General features: G+C 44.2%; 1 protein-coding gene across 5 annotated transcripts in view; it reads right to left on the reverse strand.

Annotated features, from left to right (window-relative positions):
• aggf1 (angiogenic factor with G patch and FHA domains 1) overlaps window positions 1-27,378 on the reverse strand; it is a 100,934-nt gene that overhangs the window by 67,937 nt on the left and 5,619 nt on the right. For 4 of the 5 annotated variants that reach the window (XM_070879941.1, XM_070879909.1, XM_070879916.1 and 1 more), the window contains 3 exons: window positions 9,012-9,217; window positions 3,287-3,389; window positions 1,591-1,928 (listed from right to left, as the gene is read on the reverse strand). In XM_070879941.1, the coding sequence (XP_070736042.1) occupies window positions 1,591-1,928; window positions 3,287-3,389; window positions 9,012-9,203 (633 nt within the window). In that variant the 5' untranslated portion in view covers window positions 9,204-9,217. Of the gene's footprint in view, window positions 1-1,590; window positions 1,929-3,286; window positions 3,390-9,011; window positions 9,218-25,664; window positions 25,940-27,378 lie in introns of all 5 variants that reach the window. The other variant, XM_070879924.1, reaches the window with a different exon arrangement.

Raw genomic sequence — 27,378 nt, forward strand, 5'->3', positions numbered from 1 at the left:
AAATTGGTTTTAAATAGCTTATTTAGAAACATAGAAATCTACAGCGCAAGAAGGAGGCCATTTCAGCCCATTGTGCCCGCACCGACCGACAGTCACACGGCCCTCGGTCAACAGCCCTGAAGGTTACATATAAACCTATGAACAATGAACAATGGAGGAAAGGTAAAGAGCATCCGGCCCAACCAGTCTGCCCCACACAACTGCGACAGCCCATGCATCGCAACATTTTACACTCCACCCCAATAACCCTGCAGGTTACGGCACTTCAAGTGCCCATCCAACCCCTTTTTAAATGTGGTGAGGGTTTCTGCCTCTACCACCCTTCCAGGCAGTGAGTTCCAGACCCCCACAACCCTCCGTGAAGAAGCTTCCCCTCAAATCCCCTCTGAACCTTCCACCAACCACCTTAAAACTATGCCCCCTTGTAATTGATCCCTCCACCAAGGGAAATAGGCCCTTGCTATCCACTATATCCAGGCCCTTCAAAATTTTATAAACCACAATGAGGTCTCCTCTCAGCCTCCTGTGTTCCAAAGAGAACAAACCCAGCCTACCCAATCTGTCCTCATAGCTAAGATTCTCCATTCCAGACAGCATTTTCGTAAATCTCCTCTGCACCCTCTCCAGTGCATCACGTCCTTCTTATAATATGGATACCAGAACTGCACGCAGTATTCCAGCTGTGGCCTAACCAGAGTTTTATACAACTTAATCATAACCTCACTGCTCTTGTATTCTATGCCTCAGCCCAAGGCAAGCATTCTGTATGCCTTCTTAACCACCTGGGTTACTTTCAGGGATCTGTCGACAAGCACTCCAAGGTTTCTTTGTTCATCTACACTTCTAAGTGAACTACTGTTTAATAAGGAATACCCTTTCCTTATTAGTCCTCCAAGTGCATTACCTCACAGTTCTCTGAATTAAATTCCATTTGCCACTGCTCTGCCCACCTGACCAGTAGATTGATATCCTCCTGCAGTCCATGACTTTCCTCTTCATTATCAACCACACAGCCAATTTTAGGGTCATCTGCAAATTTCTTAATCATACTCCCTACATTCAAATCTAGATCATTGATGTATACCACAAAAAGCAAGGGATCCAGTACTGAGCCCTGTGGAACCCCACTGGAAACAGCCTTCGTCACAAAAACATCCATCAACCATTACTTCCTACCTCTAAGCCAATTTTGGATCCAACTTGCCACTTTGCCCTGGATCCCATGGGCTTTTACCTTCGTGACCAGTCTACCATGTGGGACCTTATCAAAAGTCCGTATACACTACATTGTACGCACTACCCTTGTCGACCCTGCTGGTTACCTCCTCGAAAAATTCAATCAGGTTAGTCAAACACGATCTTCCCTTAACAATTTATAGTAACTAGAAACACAGCATTGTACAAGTATTTAATCTGCTCCGTCAGTGCATTTGGCATATTACCTTCACTCTTGTACTGCGGATGATGTATTATTTCATGTAAGTATCAACACTTCAGTAAGACAGTATAACTAAAAAGATCAGAAAATGTTATTTTGGAGCAATACTTTAATCTTAACTTTGGGTTGAGTTATAACAAGGTATTACCTACCTCTGTATTTTCAATGCTGTTATGGTCTCCAGATCCATCTGGTATTGTTGGTTTATCAGGATACCCTGTGTACTGATAGCTGTCTGTCTGGGCCTCTTCTGTGTACTGATAACTGTCTGTCTGGGCCTCATCAGTGCATTGATAGCTGTCCGTCCGAGGCTGCTCAGTGTACTGGTCGCTGTCCGTCTGTGCTTCTGTTTGAAACTGAGTAGAGGCCTGAATTGCAACCTGAACTTTTCCACAGGCTCCATGAATGTCAAGCCCTGACGCAATGCTCATGCCATTCTGATCACTGTTCAAGTGGTAATGAAAATCCTGAGCTTCATTCTGGTAACAGTCTAGGAAACAAAGACAAAGTAATGAGATTTAGACACTAATCATTTTTACAATATCTAGATTAATTGGGAGTCACTTTATCATATCTTTCCCTAGAAAGGTTATGCTATATTTTTTTTGCAAAAATATCTGGAGTCGCTAGAAGCAATTGTTAACTAATCCTGGGAATTACCTCCAGTACTTGTATAAATAGATTGAATTATTACCACTTCATGAATAAGCTTTATTTTTTTCCTCATAATGGGCTCAAAATTGCCCAGGAGTTTTGGAGCAACTTGATTTTTCTGGAGTAGCTTAACAATCCCCATTTTGCACAATTTGTGCCAGTGTAAGTGAGTTAGTTGGATTTTTTTTTAGTTTTGTTGAGTATTTTTCAAAAGGGGGCGTTACCAGCCACCTACGCCCATTTTGGCCATTTAGGCCGCTTTGGACAGCTAATAGTTACTCCAAACTAACTTAGGCCAGCGTATGTGGCCATTTGTGGCCGCACAGAAAACCCATGCGGAGTGTTAAGAAATCAGCGCAGGTAGAAACATCGGTGGCCAGCAGAACTGAATGACGACTAAAGAACGTGAATAGGATCAAACAGCTATACAGGACATCATATGACTAACTTCGCAAAGCTAATTTATTATACAACAGAAGCATTCATGGAAGCTTAAACTACAAAAATAAGTAGAGACAAAACATATTTACATAATTTTTTCAAAATATCCAAATAAAAAATAGAAGTACCTCCTGATCGTAATTCTTATGTTCTCCCAGCCGCCTAAGCTCATCCACTATCAGCCCGCCCCTTCCAAACAATCCTACCCCCACGGGGTCGGTGATTGAACCCACCCTGCGGTTCGGAATTCCACCCCCCCCACCCCCGGAATCAAAACACACCCCCACCAAACTTGGGCCCCCGCACCAACCTGCCTTCTCGCCCTGGAAGGCAGCGGACCGGCCTGTGCGGCAGGCCACTCGGCCTGGGATAGGAGCGGGACACATCAGCTCCCACGCTGCAGCTTACAGAGAGGTTAGGGACAGGAGCTACTGTGCATGTGCGCATACTCCAACACGCATGTGCAGAGCTGCCGGCACTGTTTCTGGCGCAGAGCCCTAGCTCCGCCCTCCTCAATCGACTGGCCACGCCAAGTCCCGAGAGAGGCAACACAGCAGCCAAAATCGGGGGACATTTTTTTAGCGCCGTTTTCAACCCACAAAGTCACCGCATCTCTGGTGAGTGCGCCGAAAAAAGGGGTGGGCCAAATTTGAGCCTATAAAAGCAATCAGGAAGACTGTTGATAGAAAATGGTCTCCTAGTAGTCTGTTATTAATCAAGCTTTTATGTTCCCAGACAAATATTAACACCTACCTCTGTGGTGACGGGTAATGCAAAGATCTGTCTGAACTCCCACATCAACTTTGTCATTTTCTTTCTTTTTTCTTTCATGGATTTTTTCACTGAGATCTTTAATCTGTAAATGTAGGCCAAGTTCCACATTTGCATACAACAAATCACAAAACTACTTTGAAATTATATATGATCAGAAATAGTTGGTAATATAATACTTAATTGCTATTTTAAAGGATATAGAATTACATTGAATTTACAGCACAGATGCAGGCCATTCGACCAACTGGTCCATGCCGGTGTTTATGCTCTACACAAGCCTTCTCCCACTCTACTTCATCTAACTATCAGCATAACCTTCTATTTCTTTCTCCCTCATGTACTTAGCTAGCTTCCCTTAAATGCAGCTATGCTATTTAATTCAACAACTCCATGCTGTAGCAAGTTCAAAATCTAATGACTTTGAGTAAAGACATTTCACCTGAATTCCTTATTGGATTTATTAGTGACTATAATATTTATGATCAAGGGCTATAGGGAGGGAGGAACTTAATGCATTCACTATCACTAATGTAGTATGCGGTAAAATAATGGGACTAAAGACAGATAAGTTCCCTGGATCTGATGCCTTACATCCTCGGGTCTTAAAAGAAGTGGCTGCACAGATAGTGGATACATTGGTTGTAATCCATCAAAATTCCCTGGATTCTGGGGCGGTCCCAGCGGATTGGAAAATTGCAAATGTATCACCCCTATTTAAAAAAGGAGGCAGACAAAAAGCAGGAAACTATAGACCAGTTAGCCTAACATCTATCGTTGGGAAAATCCATCATCAAGGAAGCAGTAGCAGGACATTTGGAAAAGCATGATTCAATCAAGCAGAGTCAGCATGGTTCTATGAAAAGGAAATCACGTTTGGCAAATTTGCTGGAGTTCTTTGAGGATGTAATGAGCAGGGTGGATAAAGGAGAACCAGTGGATGTGGCGTATTTGGATTTCCAGAAGGCATTCGATAAGGTGCCAGATAAGAGGTTATTGCACAAGATAAAAGTTCATGGGGTTGGAGGTAATATATTAGCATGGATAGAGGATTGGCTAACTAACAGAAAACAGAGAGTCGGCATAAATGGGTCATTTTCCGGTTGGCAAACAGTGACTAGTGGGGTGCCACAAGGATCGGTGCTGGGTCCTCAACTATTTGCAAACTATATTAATGACTTGAATGAAGGGACTGAGTGTAATGAAGCCAAGTTTGCTGATGAAACAAAGATGGGTGGGAAAGCAAATTGTGAGGAGGACACAAAAAATCTGCAAAGGGATAAGAGACAGGTTAAGTGAGTGGGCAAAAATTTGGCAGATGGAGTATAATGTGGGAAAATGTGAACTTATCCACTTTTTGGCAGAAATAATAGAAAAGCAAATTATAATTTAAATGGAGAAAAATTGAAAAGTGCTGCAGTACAGAGACACCTGGGGGTCCTTACACATGAAACACAAGTTAGTATGCACAGGTACAGCAAGTAATCAGGAAGGCAAATGGAATGTTGGACTTTATTGCAAGGGGGATAGAGTATAAAAGCAGAGAAATCCTGCTACAACTGTACAGGGTATTGGTAAGGCTACACCGAGAGTACTGCATACAGTTTTGGTCACCATATTTAAGGAAGGATATACTTGCATTGGACGCTATTCAGGGAAGGTTCACGAGGTTGATTCCAGAGATATGAGGGGGTTGACTTATGAAGATAGGTTGAGCCTATACACATTGGAGTTCAGAAGAATGAGAGGTGATCTTATCAAAACATATAAGATAATGAAGGGGCTCGACAAGGTGGATGCAGAGAGGATATTTCCACTCATAGGAGAAACTAAAACTAGGGGACATAGTCTCAGAATAAGGGGCCACTCATTTAAAACTCATGAGGAGAAATTTCTTCTCTGAGGTTTGTAAATCTATGGAATTCTCTGCCCCAGAGAGCTGTGGAGCTGGATCATTGAATATATTTAAGGCAGAGATAGACAGATTTTTGAAATACAAGTGAGTAAAGGGTTATGGGGAGCGGGCAGGGAAGTGGAGCTGAATCCATGATCAGATCAGCCATGATCTTATTAAATGGCGGAGCAGGCTCGAGGGGCAAAATGGCCTCCTCCTGCTCCTATTTCTTATGTTCTTATGACTCCTGGTTTTGGAGTCCCCCCACAAGTGGAAACATCTTCACATCTACCTTACTAAACCCCTTCATAATTTTAAAGAACCAACCCTCAGCTTCTCTTTTCTTGATATAAATGTAAATAGGAACCACTGCAGTCCATCAAAAGATTTTTTGAACGCAAGATCTGTAACATAATCTCATTTTCCTTTATGCCCTCTCCCCAACCAGACCCTAACCATGCCCTTAACACCCTAGCCTTCCAACCCTCCACAACACCATCGCATCCTAAACTCCTCAATCCTTAAGGGCTCCGAGACCTCTTCCTCCAATTGTCTCAGATAATTGCATCCTCCTCCCACGACTTCCACACATGTAACTAACCCTATTGCTGCTGTATCCTGCAACTGCCTCCATCAATGGTACCAGACTGCAGTACCTCAGACACCACAATCCCATTGTTCCTCTGCTCTGGAATCCCCATTCCAATACCCTAGCCCTCCACACACCCATCACCTCCTCCTCACTGCTCCCAGATCCCATATCAAGGCAAGCAACCATATAACCCCTCTTGGAAATTCTCTTATTCAACCACTGTAAATCTGACTGTTACGCAGCATAAAACAGCTGACTCTCTGAGCTATCATAGACTGGTTCTATCACGGAAGGCAGCCATTCGGCCCGTCAAGCCCGTACCAACTCTCAGCTAGTCCCACTCCCCTGCCCTTCCCCCGTAGCCTGCAATTGATTTTCCTTCAGATATTTAACCAACCCCCTTTTGAAAGATAAAATTAAGTCTGCCTCCAGCACCCTTTCAGGCAGTAGATTCCAGATCTTAACCACTCGCTGTGTAAAATAAAGATTTTTCTTACGTCACCTGTGTTTTTTTTGTCAATTACCTTAAATCTGTGTCCTCTGGTTCTCGACCCTTCTGCCAATGGGAACAGTTTCTCTCTCTCGACCCTGTCCAGACCCCTCATGATTTTGAACACCTCTCAAGCTTCTCTGCTCCAAGGAGAACAACCCCAGCTTCTCCAGTTTTTAAATGTATCTGAAGTCCCTCATTCCTGGAATAATTTTCGTAAATCTTTTCTGCACCTTCTCTAAGGCCTTCACATCCTTCCCTAAAGTGTGGTGCCCAGAATTAGACACTGTACTCCAGTTGGGGTCGAACCAGTGTTTTATACAGGTTCATCATAATGTCCACACTTTTGTACTCTATACCTCTGCTTATGAAGCCGCCTTTTTAACTGCTTTCTCAACCTGCCCTGCCATCTTCAACGATTTGTGCACACATACCCCCAGATCTATCTGTTCGTGCATCCCCTTTAGGATTGTACCATTTAGTTTATATGTCCTCTCCTCATTCTTTCTACCAAAATGCATCACTTCACACTTTTCTGTGCTAAATGCTACGTCTGCCCATTTCACCAGCCTGTCTATGTCTTCCTGAAGTCTATCACTCTCCTCCTCACTGTTCACTATACTTCCAAGTTTTGTGTCATCCGCAAATTTGTACACCCACGTCCAAGTAATTAATATACATCAAGAAAAGCAGTGGTCCTAGAACCGACTCCCACAGAACACTACTGTATATTTTCCACTAGTCCGAAAAACATCCGTTCCCAAAAACACAGCCAATTTCGTATCCAGGGTGCCACTGTGCTTTTTATTCCATGGGCTTCAATTTTGAAAGCAAGCCTATTATGTGGCACATAGTTAAACGTCTTTTGGAAATCCATGTACACAACATCAACCGCATTACCCTCATCAACCCTCTCTGTTACCTCATCAAAAAACTTGATCAAGTTGGTTAAACACTATTTGCCTTTAAAATATCCATGCAGGCTTTCCTTAATTAATCCATTCCTATCCAAGTGACTCTTAAATTTGTCCTTGATTACTGTTTCTGAAAGCTTTCCCCCACTACTGAGGTTAAACTGACTGGCCTATAGTTGTTGGGTTTACCTTTACAGCCTTTTCTGAACAGTGGTGCAACATTTGCAGTTCTCCAGTCAGAGAGTCGGAATAAACGGGTCCTTTTCAGAATGGCAGGCAGTGACCAGTGGGGTGCCGTAGGGTTCAGGGACCCCAGCTATTTACAATATACATCAATGATTTAGATGAAGGAATTGAATGTAATATCTCCAAGTTTGCAGATGACACTAAGCTGGGTGACAGTGTGAGTTGTGAGGAGGATACTAAGAGGCTGCAGGGTGACTTGGATAGGTTAGGTGAGTGGGCAAATGCATGGCAGATGCAGTATAATGTGGATAAATGTGAGGTTATCCACTTTGGTAGAAAAAACAGGAAGACAGAATATTATCTGAATGGTGACAGATTAGGAAAAAGGGAGGTGCAACGATTACTGGGTGTCATGGTACATCAGTCATTGAAGTTTGGCATGCAGGTACAGCAGGCGGTGAAGGAGGCAAATGGCATGTTCATAGCTAGAGGATTCGAGTATAGGAGCAGGGAGGTCTTACTGCAGTTGTACAGAGCCTTGGTGAGGCCACACCTGGAATATTGTGTACAGTTTTGGTCTCCTAATCAGAGGAAGGATGTTCTTGCTATTGAGGGAGTACAGCGAAGGTTCACCAGATTGATTCCCAGGATGGCAGGACTGACATATGAGGAGAGACTGGATCAACTGGAGTTAAGAAGAATGAGAGGGGATTCATAGAAACATAAAATTCTGACAGGATTGGACAGGTTAGAGGCAGGAAGAATGTTCCCGTTGCTGGGGAAGTCCAGAACCAGGGGTCACAGTCTACGAATAAGGGGTAAGCCATTTAGGACTGAGATGAGGAGAAACTTCTTCACTCAGCGAGTGGTTAACCTGTGGAATTCTCTACCGCAGAAAGTTGTTGAGGCCAGTTTGTTAGATATATTCAAGAGGGAGTTAGATATGGCCCTTACGGCCAAAGGGATCAAGGGATATGGAGAGAAAGCAGGAAAGGGGTACTGAGGGAATGATCAGCCATGATCATATTGAATGACAGTGCAGGCTCGAAGGGCCGAATGGCCTACTCCTGCACCTAATTTCTATGTTTCTATGTTTCCAGTCCTATGGCGCCACCCCCGTATCTATGGAGGATTGTAATATTATGGCCAGTACCTCCGTGATTTCCGCTCTCAACTCCCTCAGCATCCTAGGATGCATGTCATTTGCTCCTCGTGATTTATCTACTTTAAGTACAACCAGCCTTTCTAATATCTCTTCTTTATCAATTTTTATCCTAAATGCCACAGAAGATCTGTTATAAAAACAATATAGTTTGGCCATAATTCAGTCATTTTTTTTGTACTAAAAAATTGAATTACCCAAGTATTTAAATTAATTAAAGTAACACAGCAAAGTGGGAATTTAGTGCTAATTACAGAAATATCAGTTTCAAAACAGATGACAATTAGAGCACAACATTATGATGTTATCGAACTAACATTATATGATCAGCTCCAAATATAAAATAATTTGACATGCTCTGTTCAAGCTCTAAGATTTGTATTTTAATTTTATATCTATTTTTAATATCTTTAACATGCATCAGTAATTTAAGTTTTGTAGTATATATCATTTCAGACATGAAGCTTACCTGCTTGCGTAGGTCTTTATTATAACTCTCTGTGCTTTTGTATAGGGTCTCAGCGTGATTGAGTTCTTTCTGTAACTCGTTAAGCTGGGTTTTACAGGACGTTAATTCCTCCTGCAGATTTCTGACCTTCTGCCTTAGATCATGAAGCTCAGAGTCAGGATCTGAGTGCAGATCCCCATCTGCTGTTGCCATCTTAAAACCCTAACCTGTGGCAAATCAGAACAAAGCATCCTTTTAATCATGACAAAGCATGAGAGAGACTTAATTCCTACACTACATCTGGTAGCACGAGGTTTTACAATAATTACAATGGTCAAATGTAATTAAGATGGAATCAGAAATATAACAAACATAAGTCATTAGTACATACAACAGTGAAAAAATCTTACATTCTCTCTGTAGGTGTTCTACCATCCCTGCGAACCTATTTCTGAATTAGAAAGCTGGTACAGAAGGCACCAGTCAGAAATAACTTGATTTCGCAGCAAAAATCATTGGTACCACTTTAAAAACTGAAGGGTAATTTCAAAAGTACATGGAGACATCACAATTCTAAGCGTCAAGGCAGATACTGTCTAGAATTATCTAATTAGCTGCCATCAATTTCCAATTTTGTACAGCATAGGATTGTGGGAACTGCAGAGCTGTACAGATGCATTCTCTTGCAGAATTCTATCAGAATATAAAGGAGCCCATTAATTTGCACATTAACAAGGGATACATTTATTACAAAAGAAATGGTTAATAGACCAATTATCCAGTGGTACACGAGTGTATTGAAACAAGAGTTACTCTTTCACACATCCTCCATACATTAAAGCCCCAATTTTACAGGGAGGGTGGGTACCCGTGTGTAGGCCCGACTGATTTAACGGTTGGGCCTAATTTCCATAAATTATTTCTGACCTGCGAGCGGGAATGTCAATTCAGCAACAGGAGGCCGCAGTCAGAGACCCACAGGATTGGTCCCTGACAGTCAAGTAAGTAGTGGGGGCTCTGGATGTGACTGGGGGAGGGGGGAGCCTGTGATAAAGGAGGCCCAAGACTTTGTTGTGGAGCATGCTTAAGAAAAACAGGCTGGGAACTGGTGGCTCCCAGAGCTCTCCATTACTAGGGTTTTCCTCACACCATGTCTGGGTCTGTTGACAAATTTTTCTGGACTAAGTGAGAGAGATTTATTGCAATTATTAAAAATTGAAACTCCATTATCATTGTGTCTTGCAACTCATCATAGACAGTCCCTCGGAATCGATGAAGACTTGCTTCCACTCTTAACATGAGTTCTTAGATGGCTGTACAGTTCAAGACGAGAACCAAAGTCTCGGTCACAGGTGGGACAGTCAGTGGTTGAGGGTAAGGGTGGACAGGGAGCCTGGTTTGCCGCACGCTCCTTCTGCTGTCTGCGCTTGATTTCTGCATGCTCTTGGCGACGATACTGGAGGAGCTCAGCGCCTTCCCGGATGCACTTCCTCCACTCAAGGCGTTCTTGGGCCAGGGACTCCCAGGTGTCTGTGGGGATGTCGCACTTTATCAGGGAGGCTTTGAGGGTGTCCTTGTAACTTTTCCTCTGCCCGCCTTTGGCTCGTTTGCCGTGGACGAGTTCTGAGTAGAGCGCTTGCTTTGGGAGTCTCGTGTCTGGCATGCGAACTATGTGGCCTGCCCAGCAGAGCTGATCAAGTGTGGTCAGTGCTTCAATGTTGGGGATGTTGGCTTGGACAAGGACGCTAATGTTTGTGCATCTGTCCTCCCAGGGGACCTGTAGGATCTTGCGGAGACATCGCTGGTGATACTTCTCCAGCGACTTGAGGTGTCTACTGTACATGGTCCACGTCTCTGAGCCATACAAGAGGGCGGGTACCATTACAGCCCTGCAGACCATGAATTTGGGGGACAGTTTTGAGGGCCTGGTCTTCAAACACTCTTTTCCTCAGGCTGCTTAAGGCTGCACTGGAGGCAGTGTTGGATCTCGTCTTCAATGCCTGTTCTTGTTGCTAGGAGGCTCCCAAGATAAGGGAAGTGATCCACGTTCTCCAGGGCTGCGCCATGGATCTTGATGTCTGGGGGGGCAGTGCTGTGTGGCGAGGACAGGTTGGTGGAGGACTTTTGTCTTATTGATGTCTAGCGTGAGGCCCATGATTTCATACGCCTCGGTAACTACGTCGACTATGTCCTGGAGTTCAGCCTGCGTGTGTGCACAGACGCAGGCGTCGTCCGCGTACTGTAGCTCGACGACAGATGTTGGAGTGGTCTTGGACCTGGCCTGGAGATGGCGAAGGTTGAACAGCTTCCCACTGGTTCTGTAGTTTAGTTCCACTCCAGCGGGGAGCTTGTCAACTGTGAGGTGGCACGTGGCAGCGAGGGAGATTGAGAAGAGGGTTGGGGCGATGGCGCAGCCCTGCTTGACCCCGGTCGGGACGTGGATTGGGTCTGTGATGGATCCGTTGGTAAGGATCACAGCTTGCATGTCGTCGTGGAGCAGGCGGAGGATGGTGACGTACTTTTGGGGCTACCAGGATGGTAGAAGGCGAACAACATCGACCTTATTTTTTTTGTTTAAGTCTGGCAATTCCTATGTTAATATTAACCAGCTCGTATCCTTCGGTACTGTCCTTATCTCTTTCAAAAGCACCATTAATATCCCGCTCCTTAAAGAAAGTCCTCAATGTCTCCATTCTAAAGACAGTCTTATTTCCAATCTCTCCACATTTTCTCCCATCCTTGCATGCTACACTGGCTTCCTGTACCACATGGATCAATTATAAAGAAGAATGAATTTGCATTTATATAGCGCCTTTCACAATCTCAGGTCATCCTAAAGCGCTTTACAGACAATTAAGTAGTTTGAAATGTAGGCACTGTTGTAATGTAACTTCAAGTTCAAACGCATCCATGGCCTCACCCTACCTTATAACTTAGCAATCTCCTCCAGCCATATATTTTGCATGTAAACTTGGGACACCAGTTTCTCTCTGCTTCACCACTAGCAGTTGTTCTTTCACCCATGATATTCCCATACTTGGGAGCTTGCTCTCAAAATTTGAGCGCTTCTCCATCTCCTTCATAGTGTTCAAAAGCCTCCTAAAACGCTTCTCTTTGAATGTACCTGCTTTCCCGTCCAAACTGATTTTCCTTCTCTCTTTTTACCTCCTGCTCAGTATTAACATATCTGCTTCACAGAAAAAGTGATCTACAAAAGGAATGCTATATAAATACTAAATTGTTGCGAACAGCATAAGAACGAACAAACTGTGATTATATAATGTCTTATCACCCACACGTAACATCCCAAAGTTCTCTACAACCAATTATTCTCTTGAATGCAGACACTTTTTATGCAGGCAAACGTAGCAGTCAATTTGTGCATGGCCAAGTCACATGAATCAGATTGGGTGGAGGTAAGGAATAATAAGGGGAAAAAGTAGTTAGTGGGCGTAAGCTTTAGGCCCCTTAACAGTAGCTACACTGTTGGACGGAGTATAAATCAAGAAATAATGGAGGCTTGTAATAAAGGAACGGCAATAATCATGGGCGATTTTAACCTTTATATTGATTGGACAAAGCAAATTAGCCTTGAGGAAGAGTTCGTAGAGTGTATCCGGGGTAGTTTCCTTGAACAGTACGTTGCGGAACCAACCAGGGAACAGGCTATCTTAGATCTGGTACTGTGTAATTAGACAGGGTTAATAAATGATCTCGTAGTAAAGGATCCTCTAGGAATGAGAGACCATAACATGGTTGAATTTCAAATTCAGTTGGAAGGTGAGAAAGTTGGTTCTCAAACCAGTGTCCTAAGCTTAAATAAAGGAGACTACAAAGGTATGAGGGCAGAGTTGGCTAAAGTGGACTGGGAAAATAGATTAAAGTATGGGACGATTGATGAGCAGTGGCAGACATTTGAGGAGATATTTCGTAACTTGCAACAAAAATATATCCCAATGAGAAGGAAAGACTAAGAGAAGGGATAACCATCTGTGGCTAACTAAGGAAATAAGGGATGGTATCAAATTGAAAACAAGGGCATACAATGTGGCCAAGACTAGTGGGAGGCCAGAGGGTTGGGAAACTTTTAAAAGCCAGCAAAGAACTACTAAAAAAATGAGGGGGAAGCTAGATTATGAAAATAAACTAGCACGATATACAAAAACAGATAGTAAGAGTTTCTACAGGTACATAAAAAGAAAAAGAATGGCTAAAGTAAATATTGGTTCCCTAGAGGATGAAACTGGGGAATAATGGAGAACAGGGAAATGGCAAAGACGTTGAATAAATATTTTGTATCGGTCTTCACTAGAAGACACTAAAAACATCCCAATAGTGGATAATCAAGGGGCTACAGGGAGGGAGGAACTTAATACAATCACTAATGAAGTAGTACTTGGTAAAATAATGGGACAAATAGCAGACATGTCCCCTGGACCTGATGGCTTGCATCCTAGTGTCTTAAAAGAAATGGATGCAGAGATAGTGGATGCATTGGTTGTAATTTACCAAAATTCCCTGGATTCTGGGGCGGTCCCAGCGGATTGGAAAACCGCAAATGTAATGCCCCCATTTAAAAAAGGAGGCAGACAAAAGGCAGGAAACTATAGACCAGTTAGCCTAGCATCTGTCAGGAAATTGCTGGAGTCCATTATTAAGGAAACAGTAGCGGGATTCAATCAAGCAGAGTCAGCATGGTTTTATGAAAGGAAAATCATGTTTGAGAAATTTGCTGGAGTTCTTTGAGGATGTAACGAGCAGGGTGAATAAGGGGGAAACCAGTGGATGTGGTGTATTTGGTTTGAGGGGGAGGAGGCGGCCCGATCACCGTTGAGTAGGAAAGGCCCAGCTGCCGTTGAAAGAGAAGGAGAGGCCAACCGCCATCGCTGAAGAGGAGGCCGCCCAATCGCCACCATGGAGGAGAGGCCCAGCCATCAACGCTGGAGGGGGCCCGATTGCCGTTGGAGGGGTGGGGGCCCGATCGCCTGGCTCACCTGGCTCGCCGCCATCGTCGAGGATCGGGGCCTCTCCTTCCCCACTGGTGACCTGGCTTCTCCTCCAGTATGCGGTGAGCACCATGGCTGTGACCACCCTGACCTTCCACTCTGATCTCCAGTGGACCACTGATCCTCGCAATGCCTTCCCCCAACCAAGCCTCGGACCATTCAGCGCCGAGCTTGCGGCTAACATTTCGCTGTCGGCAACTAGGCTCATACAGCAGTGCCTGGTCTCCAGTCGTCTTGGACCCCCTTGCCACTTGTCCAGGACCTTGCTCAGCTAAGCCCGTGTGGTAGCCAGTGTGCAACTGCCACCCCACCTTAAAAGAACTCACGCACAGGCATCTTCCACTCCTTTAACATGAAGTTCGGGACCTGGAACGTCAGGACCCTCATGGGCAATTCTAACAGCGACAGGCCGGAACACCACATCGCCATAGCTGCCTGGGAACGCCACATCGCCATAGTTGCCCGAGAACTTAGACGCTTCGATGTCAACATCAGCATCCTAAGCGGGCAGGGGAAGGCCAGCTCAAGGAACAAGGTGGAGATTACACCGTCTTCTGGAAAGGGAAACCAGAGGAAGACCACAACCTCCACGGAGTCAGTTTCGCCATCAAAAACGAGCTAGTCAACCGCCTCAGAGACTCACCCTGCGGGGTTAACGAACGTCTCATGATTCTCCTTATCCCGGAATCAATGCGTCAGTCATCAGTGTGTGCGCCACAACACTCGATGAGACAGATGAGACCAAAGAGGGCTTTTACTCCAGCCTCGAAAAATGCCTGTTCCGCGTCCCTGTGGATGACAAACTGATCCTCCTCAGTGACTTCAATGCCAGGATCGGCAAGGACATAGCCCTCTGAGGAGATGAGATCGGCAGAGAGGGGGTAGGGAAAACCAACTCCAGTGGTACCCTACTCCTGACAAAATGTCTAGAACACGACCTGGTCATCACCAACATCTTGTTCCGTCAGAGGGACAAGTACAAGGCATCGTGGCAACACTCTTGCGCCAAACACTAGCACCTGCTCGACTAGGTCATCGTCCGAGCCAGGGATCGCAAGGGTGTGCGCATCACCCACACCATGACAGGAGCTGACGACTGCTGGACGGACCACTGCCTAATCCGATCCATCATTGACATCAACATAGCCCCAAAGCGGAGGGTAGCAGAAGCAGTGCCTTAAAAAAAGTCAATGCCGGGGCACTTAAAGACCCAGCTAAGAGAGCCCTATACAGTCAGCGCCTCACAGCTAACCTGGCGTGCACTGATGACCCCGCGACGCAGACTGCCCACAGCGCTTGGTCTGCCCTCCAGGCCTCCATAACCAGTGCCTGCGAGGAGACGCTCTGTCACGCAACCAGGAAACACCAGGACTGGTTTGATAAGAATGACCAGGAGATCCAAGAGATATTAGATCGCAAGCGCAGGGCATTTCTGAGTCTTAAACAACCCAACTCGGGAGCAGCAAGGCAGCATTACAGATGGCTTAAGGCCGAGGTCCAACAAATAACTCAGGGCCGAAAGAACAAATGGTGGATGGAGAAAGCAAAGGAGATACAGCACTTGGCTGACAGCCATGATGTGCGAGTATTCTTCACCGCAGTCAAGGCCACCTACGGCCCAAACACCCAAGGCCCACCCCACTACTTGCCAAGAACGGGAAAACACTCATCAAGGACACCAAGGCAGTCAGGGCCCGCTGGAAGGAGCACTTCGAAGATCTCCTTAATCGAGACTCTATATTTGACTCGAGTGTCCTCGACTCCATCCCGCAGCATGTTACTCGCCACCACCTCAGTAAAACGAGGTCGAAAAAGCCATTAAGACAGCTTAAGAACAACATGGCTACAGGAGCGGAAGGAAGCCCCGCTGACGAACTGAAGTATGGCGGAGTGGTACTGTTGGTGCGAATGCGTGACCTCATCTCCCTCATCTGGAGGGAGGAGAGCATGCCGGGAGATCTCAAAGATGCAGTGATCGTGACCATCTTTAAAAATGGGGCCAAATCCAACTGCGGCAACTACAGAGGAATCTCCGTTATCAGCCACTGGGAAAGTCGTCGCTAGAGTCCTCCTCAACCGTCTTCTCCCAGAGTCACAGTGCGGATTTTGTCACGTACAACGGACATTATTTTTACAGCGCAAGAAAAATGCTGGAAACAGCATCAGCCCTTATACATGGCTTTCTTCGACCTTACAAAGGCCTTTGACACTGTCAACCGCGAGGGAATATGGAGTGTCCTCCTCAGTTTTGGATGCCCCCAAAAGTTCATCACCATTCTCCGCCTGCTCCACGACGACATGCAGGCGGGGATCCTTACCAACGGATCCATTATAGACCCAATCCACATCCGGACTGGGATCAAGCTGGGCTGAGTCATCGCGCCAACCCTCTACACAATCTTCCTCGCTGCCATGCTCCACCTCACACTCAATAAGCTCCCCGCTGGAATGGAACTAAACTACAGAACCAGTGGGAACCTGTTCAACCTTCGTTGTCTCCAGGCCAGGTCCAAGACCACCCCAACCTCTGTCGTCGAGCTACAGTACTCAAACAACGCCAGAGTCTGCGCACATACGGAGGCTGAACTCCTAATCATAGACAACGTATTCACTGAGGCATACGAAAGCATGGGCCTTCAACTAAACATCCATAAGACAAAGGTCCTCCACCAATTTGTCCCTGCCGCTCAGCACTGACCCCCCCCCCCCCCGCACCAAGTCATCAAGATCCACAGCGCGGCTCTGGACAATGTGGACCATTTCCCATACCTCAGGAGCCTCTTATCAACAAGAGCAGCCATTAACGAGATTCAACACCGCCTCCAGTGCTCCAGTGAGGCCTTCGGCCCCCTGAGGAAGAGTGTTCGAAGACCAGGCCCTCAAATCTTCCACCAAGCTCATGGTCTACAGGACTGTAGTAATACCTGCCCTCCTGTATGGCACAGAGACATGGACCATGTACAGTAGACACCTCAAGTCGCTGGAGAAATACCACCACGATGTCTCCGCAAGATCCTGCAAATCCTCTGGGAGGACAGATGCACCAACGTTAGCGTCCTCGACCAGGCCAACATCCCCAGCATTGAAGCACTGACCACACTTGATCAGTTCCACTGGGCAGGCCACATAGTTCGCATGCCAGACACGAGACTCCCAAAGCAAGCGCTCTACTTGGAACTCCTTCACGGCAAACGAGCCAAAGGTGGGCAGAAGAAACGTTACAAGGACACCGTCAAAGCCTCCCTGATAAAGTGCAACATCCCCACTGACACATGGGAGTCCCTGGCCAAAGACCGCCCCAAGTGGAGGAAATGCATCCAGGAGGGCGCTGAGCACCTCAGGTCTCATCGCTGAGAGCATGCAGAAATCAACAGCAGGCAGCGGAAGGAGCATGCGGCAAACCAGTCCCACCCATCCTTTACCTCAACGACTATCTGTCCCACCTGTGACAGGGACTGTGGTTCTCGTATTGAACTGTTCAGCCACCTAAGGACTCATTATTAGAGTGGAAGCAAGTCTTCCTCGATTCCGAGGGACTGCCTATGATGGATGATGCATTTGGATTTCCAGAAGGCATTCTATAAGGTGCCACATAAGAGGTTACTGCACAAGATAAAAGTTCACGGGGTTGGGGTAATATATTAGCATGGATAGAGGATTGGCCAATTAACCGAAAACAGAGAGTCGGGATAAATAAGTCATTTTCCAGTTGGCAAACAGTGACTAGTGGGGTGCCGCAGGGATCGGTGCTGGGTCCCCAACTATTTACAGTCTATATTAATGACTTGGATGAAGGGACCGAATGTAATGTCGCCAAGTTTGCTGATAAGAAGATGGGTGGGAAAGCAAATTATGAGGGCACAAAAAATCTGCAAAGGGATATAGATAGGCTGAGTGAGTGGGCAAAATTCTGGCAGATAGAGTATAATGTGGGAAAATATGAGGTTATCCACTTTGGCAGAAAAAATAGAAACGCAAATTATAATTTAAATGGAGAAAAATTGCTAAGTGCTGCAGTAAAGGGACCTGAGGGTCCTTGTACATGAAACACAAAAAGTTAGTATGCAGGTACAGCAAGTAATCACGAAGGCAAATGGAATGTTGGCCTTCATTGGTGATCATTTTCCAACAGTCTATCAACTCTGGATCAGTTCCTTTGGACTGGAGGGTAGCTAATGTAACACCACTTTTTAAAAAAGGAGGGAGAGAAAACGGGTAATTATAGACCGGTTAGCCTGACATCAGTAGTGGGGAAAATGTTGGAATCAATTATTAAAGATGAAATAGCAGCGCATTTGGAAAGCAGTGACAGGATCGGTCCAAGTCAGCATGGATTTATGAAAGGGAAATCATGCTTGACAAATCTTCTGGAATTTTTTGAGGATGTAACTAGTAGCGTGGACAAAGGAGAACCAGTGGATGTGGTGTATTTGGACTTTCAAAAGGCTTTTGACAAGGTCCCACATAAGAGATTGGTGTGTAATATCAAAGCACATGGTATTGGGGGCAATGTGCTGCCGTGGGTAGAGAATTGGTTGGCAGACAGGAAGAAGAGAGTCGGGATAAATAGGTCCTTTTCAGAATGGGAGGCAGTGACTAGTAGGGTGCCGCAGGGCTCAGTGCTGGGACCCCTGCTATTTACAATATACATTAATGAGTTGGATGAAAGAATTGAGTGTAATATCTCAAAGTTTGCAGATAAACTGGGTGGTGGTGTGAGCTGTGAAGAGGATGCTAAGAGGCTGCAGGCTGATTTGGACAGATTAGGTGAGTGGGCAAATGCATGGCAGATGCAGTATAATGTGGATAAATGTGAGGTTATCCATTTTGGGGGCAAAAACACGAAGGCAGAATATTATCTGAATGGCGGCAGATTAGGAAAAGGGGAGGTGCAACGAGACCTGGGTGTCATGGTTCATCAGTCATTGAAAGTTGGCATGCAGGTACAGCAGGCGGTGAAGGCAGCAAATGGCATGTTGGCCTTCATAGCTAGGGGATTTGAGGAAAGGAGCAGGGAGGTCTTACTGCAGTTGTACAGAGCCTTGGTGAGGCCTCACCTGGAATATTGTGTTCAGTTTTGGTCTCCTAATCGGAGGAAGGACATTCTTGCTATTGAGGGAATGCAGCGAAGGTTCACCAGGCTGATTCCAGGGATGGCTGGAATGACAGATGAGGAGATACTGGATCAACTGGGCCTTTATACACTGGAGTTTAGAAGGATAAGAGGGGATCTCATAGAAACGTATAAGATTCTGATGGGACGGGACAGGTTAGATGCGGAAAGAATGTTCCGGATGTTGGGGAAGTCCAGAAGCAGGGGACACAGTCTTAGGATAAGGGGTAGGCCATTTAGGACTGAGATGAGGAGAAACTTCTTCACTCAGAGTTGTTAACCTGTGGAATTCCCTGCCGCAGAGTTGTTAATGCCAGTTCATTGGATATATTCAAGAGGGAGTTAGATATGGCCCTTACAGCTAAAGGGATCAAGGGGTATGGAGAGAAAGCAGGAAAAGGGTTCTGAGGTGAATGATCAGCCATGATCTTATTCAATGGTGGTACAGGCTCGAAGGGCTGAATGGCCTACTCCTGTACCTATTTTCTATGTTTCTATTTTTATTGCAAGGGGGATAGAGTATAAAAACAGAGAAGTCTTGCGACAACAGAGTAGTGTACAGTTTTGGTCCGTATTTAAGGAAGAATATACTTGCATTGGAGACTGTTCAGAGAAGGTTCACTAGGTTGATTTATGAAGATAGGTTGAACATATATACACATTGGAGTTCAGAAAAATGAGAGGTGATCTTATTAAAACATATAAGATAATGAGGGGACTCGACAAGGTGGATACAGAGAGGATATTTCCACTCAAGGGAAACTAAAACTAGGGGACATAGTCTCAAAATAAAGGGCTGCCCATTTGAAATGGAGATGAGGAATTTCTTCTGTGAGGGTTGTAAATCTATGGGATTCTCTGGAGACTGGGTCAGTGAATATATTTAAGGCAGAGATAGAAAGATTTTTGAGCGATAAGGGAGTAAAAGGTTATGGGGAGTGGGCAGGAAAAGGGAGCCAAGTCCGTGGTCAGATCAGCCATGATCTTATTGAATGGCGGAGCAGGCTAGAACGGCCAAATGGCCTCCTCCTGCTCCTATTTCTCGTTATGTTCTTATGAACGATCTGTTTTTGGTGGCGTTGGTTGAGAGAACAATGTTGGCCTGGAAAACCATAACTCCCTGCTTTTCTTTAAATAGTGCCATGTGATCTTTTACATCCAACTGAATAGGAAGTTGGGGCCTCGATTAATACCTTATCTGAAAGACTGCTGACCATGGAGTTTTTCCGCCCCAACACACTGAAGTATCTGCCTGAATTTCATGTTTTAGCTCGGGAGTAGGATTTAAACATAAAACTTTTTGGCTCAAAAGGCAAGAGTGCTACCAGCTGAGCCAAGCATTAAACTAGTGGGCCCAGAAGGAACAGGAGTGCTTGTCCCCCTCCACGATCTGGAATTGGCCTCTTGCCGCTCCAAGCCCGACCTGCCAGCCAGCTCAATATAGGAACCAACCGATTTCCTGCCCTCCCACAACCGTCAAGCTGTAATAGAGCTGAATGGACCAAATCTGAAAATGGTTCAGATCTTTCGATACTGGTTCCGGGCAGGCGGCACAACTACACTGCCATCAACAGCTCATCCACTGAAGCCCTCATCCATGCCTTTGTTATCTCTAGACTTGACTATTCCAGCACACTCGTGGCTGGCCTCCTACATTCTAGCCTACATAAACTAGAGGTGATCCAAAACTCAGCTGCCCGTGTCCTAACTTGCACCAAGTCCCACTCACCCATCACCCCTGTGCTCGCTGACCTACATTGGCTTCTGGTTAAATAGAATCATTGAAATTTACAGCATGGAAGGAGGCCATTTTTGCCCATTAAGCAACGCCTCGATTTCAAAATTCTCGTTATTTTCAAATCCCTCCATGGCCTCACTCCTGCCTATCTCGGTAATCTCCAGCAATCTTATAACTCGCCGATGTGTCTGTACTCCTCTAATTCTGCCCTGCTGAGCATCCCTGATTTTAATCGCTCAACCATTGATGGCTTTGCCTTCTGTTGCCTAGGCCCCAAGCTCTGGAACTCCCTGCCTATACTTCTCTAGCTCTCTTTCCTCCTTCAAGATGCTTCTTAAAAATTACCTGCTTGACCAAGCTTTTGGTCACTTGCACTAATTTCTACATATGCAGCTCGGTGCCTTGGGATGTTTCACTACGTTAAAGGCACAATATAAATACAAGTTGTTATTGTTTTGTTTGGGATGGAAATTGAAGATTTCCCCAGTGTCTTTCCTCACTCTAATTTGATTTCTTAAAAAAAATTGGAAGCAAACAAAGCCTGAGAGAGAAACATGATGGAGGAAAACAGGTTGAGGAGGCCTCCGGCACACGAGAGTGGAGGGAGTCGACGGAACATTAAAAGTTGAGATAAGTGACAGTAGAGTAAGAGGAAGGAGAGGATAAAAGGGTTGAGGAGGTAGTTCAAAAGGGTAAAAGTAGGGATATTGATAGGAGAGTTTAAAAAAAAATGTATTCTCTGGATGTAGGCAGTGCTGGCATTTATTGCCCATCCCTAGTTGCTTCGAGAAGATGGGCCTTCTTCTTGAACCACTGCAGTCTGTAAGCTGAAGGCATTATTCTTTCTAGCAGTTTTATATAATTCAATGGCTTGCTACGGTCTCAGAGGGCTGTTAGTCAACCAGTGTAGGAATGAAGTCACATATAGGGCACAAGCAGCAAGGATGGCAAGGCTCCTTCCGTAAAGGTCAGTTGGGTTTTTAACAACGATCCAACAGTTTCATGATCACTTTTACTGATATCAGCTTTTTATTTCCAGATTTTATAAACTGAATTAAAATTATCAAACTGCCTTGGTGGAATTTGAACTCATGCTCTGAATTATTAGACTAGACCTCTGGATTATTAGTCCAGTAACAACCACTACACTACCGTGGGACGAAAGAGGAGTTAGTGGAAGGGCAAAGAGATAGGAATTTTGATGGTGTGGAATGGGACGGGATGGGTGCCACTAAAGACCACATTTTCCCTGCAATCAAACCCACCTGCCAAATCACACTATGCCACCCAACTCCCACCCGAAAGGGTGAGAGACAGACAGAGAGAAGCAAAAATAGTTAAGGAGGGGGAAGCAAGAGAAAGAGACACAGAAGCTGAAGTGGTGAGACAGAGCAAGAACAAAAAGACAACAGAGATAGACCACATTCTGTCGACTAATATAAATTTTTAAAACACATTAATCCGGTCAACAAACTTCACTTTCTGTTGTTACATCTCAACTTCTAACACTGCAATTCTGTGTGAACAGTATCCTGTCACTGTTCATGAAGCAATAAAATCCACTCAAAATGCTTTAAAAAAAGTGCATTTTTTCCCCTCAGTGACTGAAAATGTACAATGTTCATAATGTTAAAACAAAAAAAAAAATCCACATTTCACAGTAACATGATTAAATTTGTTCAATTTAATATCTTCATTTAAGTTCCTTACTTTAAGACCTCTGACTCTCAGAAAAGCTTGGGATTCAACTGTATATTTTTACCTTGCATCATTTGGAGAGCTTTCAAACATGTCAATGCATTCTGAGTGTATCGTTTGCTGAATTTCTCAGTATGCAATGTGTATCAACAATAGTTGAAGGATATCTATCGTCATCTTCTAAGTATTTAAGAGTTTCTTTGCTTTACCCAAGACTGTTAAGAAACTGCAGATTGAATTTATTTAATGTTTTATGAGGTAATTTTTTTGTGTTCATGGAAATTTGTTTAATGAAGATAGTATAAACAGCAAACTTATGTATTATATTTTCTGATCATTTAATATGGTGCATATGGGAACTGATTAGAAAAATGTGCACCCAAGCCCATGTTTTTCTGTCTAACAATTTTAAAATCAGTAAATTTACATTTGAATGTTTTCAAGCAGAAACATGCCCAGAAACTAGCTGACATTAGGGAAGGTGCGGTACCTAAAGACACAAAGGTATTATGGATAGGTCGGAGGAGCTGATGGGCCAGAACATGATGGAAGTGGGGTAGTTGGGAACTGACGGTTTAAAGGGGCCAATGGCAATTTGGGTCCCCTTCTCCACAATATTAGACCCCAGAATCTGGCTTCTCAATGCTCCAAAACCTTCTCGGTTCAGTTAGACTACAGGACTTCCCCTCCCTTTACTGCGGCTTTATTTCCACATCCAGTGACATCCACTTGAGAGCTCACAAACCCCTACATCTTATGGGCTCCTTGGCTTTATTAATAGAGAAATAGTGTACAAAAGCAAGGAAGTTACACTAAACCTTCATAAAATACTAGTTAGGCCTCAGCTGGAGTAGCGCGTTGAATTCTGGGCACCACACTTTAGGATATCAAGGCCTTAGAGGGTTGCAGAATGGCACCAGAACGAAAATGAGAAGGAATTTCCTCTGAGGGTCATGAATCTTTGGAATTCTCTACCCCAGAGAGCAGTGGAGGCTGGGTCACAGATAGATTTTTGAAAGATAAGGAAGTCAAGGATTATGGGTAGAGGGCAGGGAAGTGGAGTTGAGGCCATGATTGGATCAGCCATGATCTTATTGAATGGCGGAGCAGGCTCAAGGGGCCAAATGGCCTACTTCTGCTCCTATTTCTTATGTGCTTACGGTACCAGGGATGAGGGACTTCAGTTATGTGGAGAAGCTGGGGTTGTTCTCCTTAGACCAGAGGTGGTTAAGAGATTTGATTGATTTTTGAAAACCTTGAACAGTTTTGATAAGAGTAAATAAGGAGAAACTGTTTCCAGTGGCAGGTTTGTTAACCAGAACACACACAGTTAAGGTGATTGGCAAAAGAACCAGAGGCGACACAAGAAAACTTTTTTTTTTTTTAAAACATAGCAAGTTGTGATCTGGAATGGACAGCAGGTTCAAAAGAAACATTTAAAAGAGAATTGGAAAAATACCTGAAAGGAAAAAACTACAGGGCTATGGGAAAAGAGCAGGGAAGCGGGATTAATTTGATAGCTCTGCCACAAAGCTGGCACAAGCATGAGACGAATGACGACCTTCTGTGCTGTATCATTCTATGATTAGGTAGTAAAACAAATGAAAAAGGTAAATCCAGAAAATTACTCTAATTGCAACAGTAGGACGGATATGAGAAAGTTATTCACAACGAGTGATCAGTACTCCCAGGCATTGTATTAGAATTGAAAATCGTGAAATCATTTAGGAAATAGGGTCTTTCTGGATGGCTGAACTAAGATGGGCTGAGTAGCCTTCTTTATCTGTAACTAATCTTATGATGTCAGTGTGCAAATGAAGACAATGATAATGAAGACACAAAAGACCAAAATATCAGTAGAAAATGTACTCAATATAACAGAATTTGATACAACTACTCACCACCAGAATTTTCACACCAAATTTATGCTACTATTGATACAAATTTGGCCCAGAACCCTTAGGAATACTAAAGACATTCAAATAGCCCCCATCAAAAACAGTATCATGTTGTAAAGAGACCCATGAATTGAATACATCTAAAATGACCCCACTGTGATTTCTATATAACTTTGTTTTTTTCGGCTATGAATTAGAATGTATCAGATGTGAGAACTTATCAGATGGGTGGCCTTGCAAGGTCTGGTGATGGCGGTTGCAAACCATCAACCTTGCTGTAGCTTTTATGAAGGTCAGATTTATGAAGCTAGAAGCCCTATTTTCATGTGGAAACTGTTATTTTGTGTTTTGAGGTATGCAACATGGTGGTTTTCTTTCTTGTCAGGAGTCAGACTTGGCTCAGTGGTAGCATGTTTGCCTGAGTCAGAAGGTCACGGGATCAAACTTCAGTGCAGTACTGAGTGAGTGTTGTATACTGGAGGTACCAGCTCTCGGATGAGGTGTTAAACCAAGGCTCTGCTTGTCCTACTAGGTGGCTCTTTTCCAGCGAAGAGCAGTTTTCCCATTGTCCAGATCAACAATATTTCCACAAGCAACACAGCCAAAAAACAGATTTAGTCATTTATCTCATTAATGGTTGTGGGATCATATTGTGCAAATTGGTTACTATGTTTCCCTATTATAAACAGTGATTATACTTCAAAAGTATTTTATTGACTATGAAGCATTTGACTTTCTGAAAGTCATGAACGGTGCTATGTAAATTAGTTATTTCCTTCTTTCCTCTTGGATTTCAGAGTATTAATTTCAAGGGTTGAAAAACACTTCTTCCACTTTGTCTTTATTAGAAAAGAACATTCAGAATGTCAATGTTTCGGTTTCTTTTTGTTTAAGTTCCAAGATGTGGGATATGGGTTCAGTTGCATTTCCCCCCATCATATACAGAGCTCTCTTACAGGCAGAACATTTTTGTCTTTCTTAACAGTGAGCCATTTATACTTCGTACTTATGTAGTTTGTATACAATCTGCATTCGATAGCAGCATCAGGAACAGCATTCTGCATAGAAAAGGTCAAAAGCAATCAGATCACTTAAAACAGTCCTGCAGTAGCACATACTCCCAACATAAACTTTGTGAAAAATGATATTGTAGGTTTTAACTGATTGCAGTATGAAGGAGAGATATTAAATCATGAAATTTAATATTGAAAGGAGTCTTGCCTTGGGACCTCTTCAGAATAAATTTCTTGATTTGACTGTATTCTCTTCAGCATGGATGCAAACAAGCCTGCTATGTAAATGTGATCATTTTCAATCCAGGTGAAATGTTTCCTTTTGATTGTGGTCTATCATCTGTGTCTTATAAATGCCTGCCATTCCTCCCTGCCTTTATGCTTGGCTTGGTCTGTACTTCTACCAAAAGCCTCATTTATGTCCATTTGTATGCAATGTACATTATACTTCAAAAGAGCGCAGTAGAAGAAATGTGGCAGATTCTGTAAAAACAAAACCAAATGGTGCGTAAAATAGGAATCCACTCCCCACCTCGAGGATTAAGTTAAAACTATCTCCTTGGGCCTTTCACCCTGAAGGGAGATAGCCGAATGATGATCTTAGAGAAAATGTAAATCAAGAAAATTACTTTAATTGCAACAGTAGGACAAAAAGACTGGTATTAGAAAGTTCTTCACATAAAGTGAGATCAATACATGGAATGGACACCTCTGCACAATAGTGAAAGTGAAAATAAAAGTTCATTATGTTGTGTTTATCAAAAATACTGCTGCAGTTGTTGTAGATTTACATGGTGACAAGTATTAGAAGTGAAATTTAAGCAAAGGTGATTATCCATTATATGATTGCCTCCAGTATTTAATGGTTACAGAAATGGACAATTGATATTTTTGATTTAAGCAAATACATTTCATGTTCAGAACAGAAGAATGTACAGGACTGGAAATGACAATTGAGGTCCAGGTGGCCAGTCCCAAGTTCAGAAATTATACTCGACCCCTTTATGCGTTTAACCACTTCTCTTACCAAAAGAAAGACTATCTAGCTAGCTCTCTCCTGAATTTGCCACCACTATGGACTCAAATATGGATATTCCTATCTCATATTTATCATCCTCTGTGTACACCATTTCAATCTAGACAGTCTGTTTACTGCAAAGCTTATGCCCTGCCTCCGCTTAACTTTTTATTGTATCAGGCATACTTAAACTTATATGGGTTGAACCTCCCTTATCAAGAACCCTCAGGATCTGGTCTGTTCTGAATTAAGGAATTTTTCCAGACGAGGGGTGGTCACATTAAATTGGGTGGTACAGGTACTGAGCAAGGGGATATCGGGGCTGGCTGGCTTGGGGCTGGGAGTGTGGCAGAGAGATCATGAGGGGAAGGGGGGGGGGGGGGGCGGTGGATCGCAGGGTCAGACCAGTGATTGCAGGAGTCGGCAGCGATGAAGGACTTCAATTTGTTCAAGTCGGAGTTCTGTGCATGTGCCACCCTGTCATGTATTCAACTGTAATTGTAACCCTGACCTAAGTTGTACACCTTGAGAACACTGACCACAAGAGGCGAACTTGCGGGAGACACTCCTAACCTGGAATTTCCGGTATAAAAGGGGAAGCTCCACACACCGTCTGCCTCTCGAGGTCTTGGTAACAAAGGTAACTGGTCACAGAGTGACCTTCTCTCAAGTATGGGCCTCGTGTGCATTTATACTGTATAGTAAGGACATATTATTGGCGACGAGAAACTGGGATTTAAACCATGCAAGCATGGTCACTAGCAGCACAGAAGAGAGGTACTGTGTTGGTGATGATTGGGACGACTTTATTGTGAGACTACAGCAAAGTTTTGCCACTAAGGAATGGTGGGACAGGATTCGGCCGACAACGCAGGGCTCATCTCCTGATGGTTTGTGGATCCAG

This window comes from Pristiophorus japonicus, chromosome 1, assembly GCF_044704955.1.
Source record: "Pristiophorus japonicus isolate sPriJap1 chromosome 1, sPriJap1.hap1, whole genome shotgun sequence".
Classification (NCBI taxonomy): domain Eukaryota; kingdom Metazoa; phylum Chordata; class Chondrichthyes; family Pristiophoridae; genus Pristiophorus; species Pristiophorus japonicus.